Source organism: Octopus bimaculoides, chromosome 6 (assembly GCF_001194135.2).
Source record: "Octopus bimaculoides isolate UCB-OBI-ISO-001 chromosome 6, ASM119413v2, whole genome shotgun sequence".
Taxonomy (NCBI): domain Eukaryota; kingdom Metazoa; phylum Mollusca; class Cephalopoda; order Octopoda; family Octopodidae; genus Octopus; species Octopus bimaculoides.
Window position 1 is genome coordinate 116,840,592 of NC_068986.1, and position 4,016 is coordinate 116,844,607.

At 38.1% G+C, this 4,016-nt stretch overlaps 1 protein-coding gene across 1 annotated transcript in view; it reads left to right on the plus strand.

Annotated features, from left to right (window-relative positions):
- The window catches only part of LOC106872202 (double zinc ribbon and ankyrin repeat-containing protein 1), a 44,490-nt gene that overhangs the window by 27,845 nt on the left and 12,629 nt on the right, over positions 1–4,016 (plus strand). Inside the window, exons 13-15 of the mRNA XM_052968511.1 lie at positions 522–546; positions 2,517–2,712; positions 3,853–3,956. Coding sequence (XP_052824471.1) covers positions 522–546; positions 2,517–2,712; positions 3,853–3,956 — 325 coding nt within the window. The remainder of the gene's footprint in view (positions 1–521; positions 547–2,516; positions 2,713–3,852; positions 3,957–4,016) is intronic.

The following is a 4,016-nucleotide window of genomic DNA, read 5'->3' on the forward strand; positions in this document are numbered from 1 at the left end:
ATAGCCGAGTCTATCAGGCTGATTTTTATGTTATTCTTTCTCCCACTTGGATTTGAAATGTTGCCACAATTATAATATGTCTATTCTACTGTAATTTTCTGCATTTTCGTGCAGCTGAAGATTGCTCTTCATATTGCATTTAATGTAATGCTCGCATTACTTAAATAAATGGAGTAGCATGAAACGTGCGTACTGCAATCACCTTTGAAATCCCTGTTGCTTATTTTGATTTTTTGATCACCTATCCTTTTGGAATGGTTTTTGTATAATACCATACCATACAATATTCTGGTGCCTACACATAAGTACCATATTCAATCTCTCTCTCTCTCTCTATATATATATATATGTATAGTGTTTATATGTATATAATGTCTGTTATCAAGAATCTGACATCAAAACCTACCATGTGAAGTTATATCAGTTTCTATGTCTTATTTAAAGTAAAATGTTCTCCATAAAGTAAGATTTCATAAATGATAAAAACCTTTATTTTATCTTTTTCGTTTGTCTTCTTTCAGTGGACCAACAAATCCAATCAACACTGTGAGTGGACTTTTATTTATATTTTGCTCGTGTAATCAAAATATCAATGTTTGTAAAATTCCTTTTATGTATCGGAATAAAGAATATTGTCTTACATCAGTTGTAAGCGATAACCTTAAGTAAATAATAATATTGACAAGATTTTGATAAGAAATGAAATGTAGCTGTATAAATTAATGTTTTATAATCCTAGACTCAAGATAACCCTCTTTGATAAGGCAGCCGTTTTATGTGGTTCCACTGTTTACAGATTTTGTATTTTTACTAAAAGACTCAATATTCTGCTTCTGTTTACTCTCTTTTTATTCTTTTGTTTTTCTTTTAAGTTATTAAAACTGACTCGATTTCCTTTCATGGTCTCTTTATAAAGACAGACACTTCAGAAAAGGATAAGAGCAGTCCCCCTAATAAGGCAGTTATTTTACTTAGTACCGATATCGTATATGATTTTAAGTTAGTCAAAGAATTGAGGTAGCTTTTTGGGGGTTTGGATCCCAATACTCCTTGCTCTTAGCACTACAAGAATGACTTTGGTTCTGGTGTTCCATGTTTTAACTTGTCCCTCATTCACCTTTGCATAGTCAGTAATCTGTTCGAGTTCTTTTGCTGCTATATTATGGCCACATGGGACTGCTGTATCAATAAAGAAGATTTCATGGAACACTTTGACAACCAATATGATGTTCTGATCAATATTATTATTATTATTATTATTATTATTATTATTATTATTAAGGCAGTGAGTTGGCAGAATCGTTAGCGTGCTGGACAAAATGCTTAGCAGTATTTCACCTGTTGCTATCTTCTGCTTTCAAATTCCACCGAGGTCGATTTTGCCTTTCATTGTTTCGGGGTCAATAAATTAAGTGCCAGTGAAACACTGGGGTCGATGCAATCAACTATCCCCCTCCCACCAAATTCCAGGCCTTGTGCCTATAGTAGAAAGGATTATTATTATTATTATTATTATTATTATTATTATTAAGGCAGCGAGCTGACAGAATCGTTAGCATGCCGGGTGAAATGCTTAGCAGTATTTTCTCTGCCACTAGGTTCTGAGTTCAAATTCCACCGAGGTCGACTTTTGCCTTTCATCCTTTTAGGGTCGATGAATTACGTTCCAGATCATTGCCAGTGCCCCTGGACTGGCTCTTGTGCGGGTGGCACATAAAATACACCGTTTTGAGCGTGGCCGTTGCCAGTACCGCCTGACTGGCCTTCGTGCGGGTGACACGTAAAAGCACCCACTACACTCTCTGAGTGGTTGGCGTTAGGAAGGGCATCCAGCTGTAGAAACTCTGCCAAATCAGATTGGAGCCTGGTGTAGCCATCTGGTTTCACCAGTCCTCAGTCAAATCGTCCAACCCATGCTAGCATGGAAAGAGGACGTTAAATGATGATGAGACATTAGGACTGATGCGGTCGACAAGCCCCTCCCCACAAAATTTCAGTGCCTCTATAGTAGAAAGGATTATTATTATTCACGCCAGGCTAAATACTTAGCGGTGTTTTACCTATCTTTACATTCTGAGTTCAAATTCTGCTGAGGTTGACTTTGCTTTCATCCTTCTGGGGTCAATAAAATAAGTATCAGTTGAACACTTATGTCAATGTAATTAACTTATCCCCTCCCCCAAAATTGCTGCCCTTGTGGCAAAATTTCAAACCATTATTATTATTATAGTGGTAGTGGTGATGGTGGGCTCACAAAATTGTTAGTATGTTGGACAAAATACCTAGCAGTACTACTTCTGGGTCTTCATTTTTCTAATTGATTTGTTAAACCAGTTGTCATAGATACGTAATTAAACTGGTTGTCATAGATACATAATTAAAAACCATCTCCAAATACAAAAAAAGTTGTTCTTAAATATTGTTTCATGGAGATATCACAAAGAATATTCTTTTGTTGTCTTCAAATCTTAATCTCTTTTACCTTCCTCTCCACTCCTGCCCACCACACACTAAAGGGCCACTGGACAATGGCTCAGAGCACTAACCATTCCTCAAGATCCAAGCAGTCAACTGGCACTCAGACCATTGGCCTCTTCTACCCATCGCAACGAGAAATGACAAAGAAAGAAATGGAAGATGAAGAAAAGAAGTCTTATGAGAAACAACTGAGAGACAGGCAACCACTTCTCACAGCCATCAGTCCAGGGCGAGGTAAATTAGTCCGTTTTCATTAGTCTAATTAGAGACGGTCCATTGTTAATTTATACTTTTTTTACTGTTAGTTTACCTGATTCTATCTTTTAGTTTTTACTCATTTCATTCATTGGACCGTGGCCGTACTGTAGCACTGCCTTGAAGGTTTTAGTCAAGCAAACCAACCCTAGTACTTTTTTTAAAGTCTGGTACTTACTCTATTGGATCTCTGCTTGCTGAACTGCTCAGTTACAGGGACGTAAACAAACCAACACTAGTTGATAAATGGTGGGGAGGAAACAAACACAAAGACACTCACACACTTGATGGGCTTCCTCACAGTTTCCATGTACCAAATTCACTCACAAGGTATTGGTTTGCCTGGGGTTATAGTAGAAGATGCTTACCCAAGGTGTAGAGGGACTGAACTGGAGCTTCTTAACCACATGGCCATGCTTGTGCCTTTTTGTCAGACCCACAAAATCAAAGCACTTACCTGAAATGAGGGAGAAGTTCTGCCTTGTTTAGCTGCTCCTTGATGTCTCCCATACATTGGGTACAGTAACCATTTCAGGTTTGTGCAATTTAGCCAAAGATGATCTGAAAGAAATAACTCAAAGTGGCCATTGGCCAGTATTTGAATAACATAGACAAATACAGGTCTATCAAATACTATACAGTATAAATTCCTGAATTATTAAGATTATTTAGAGGCTGTATTGTAATTACTAAATATGCAATTAAGACCAGCGCCAAATGAGAAAGGGGAGATAATCTCAAACTCCACTAATCTTTCAGTTTTACAGATGAACCACAGCAGCATTCTTCAGTCCAACCTAATTGAGGAACGACAGTTTCTCTTTGTGTTATTTTTTTCAGTCCTTTTCTGTCTACTTGTCTGTCTGTCTGTCTGCCTCATTGATTTCTTTACAGCCCAAGCAGTTACATTCCCCCCTTCCCTCTCCCCATACACTTTCCTTCTCTTTTACAGACAAAGGGAGAAAGCTTGAAGCAAAGCATCAGATTCTATACTATTCCCAGCTTCTGGACTCATCAAATTTTGTGATCCATCCTATGTGCCTGCTTCTCCCTCTTTCTTTCTTTCTCTCTCTCTCTCTCTGTCTCACCTCACATGTTTCTCTTGGTTGTTCATTGTAGGTTTTTGGAGAAAACAAGTGGAACATATCTGCCATCATCTCAAAGTCCATACCCAAAATTGCGCGGAGTTTCGAGCTCTAATTGCAGAACCACGCATGGGAAGGGTAAATCTCTCTCTCTCTCTCTCTCTCTCTCTCTCTCTCTCTCTCTCTCTCTCTCTCTCT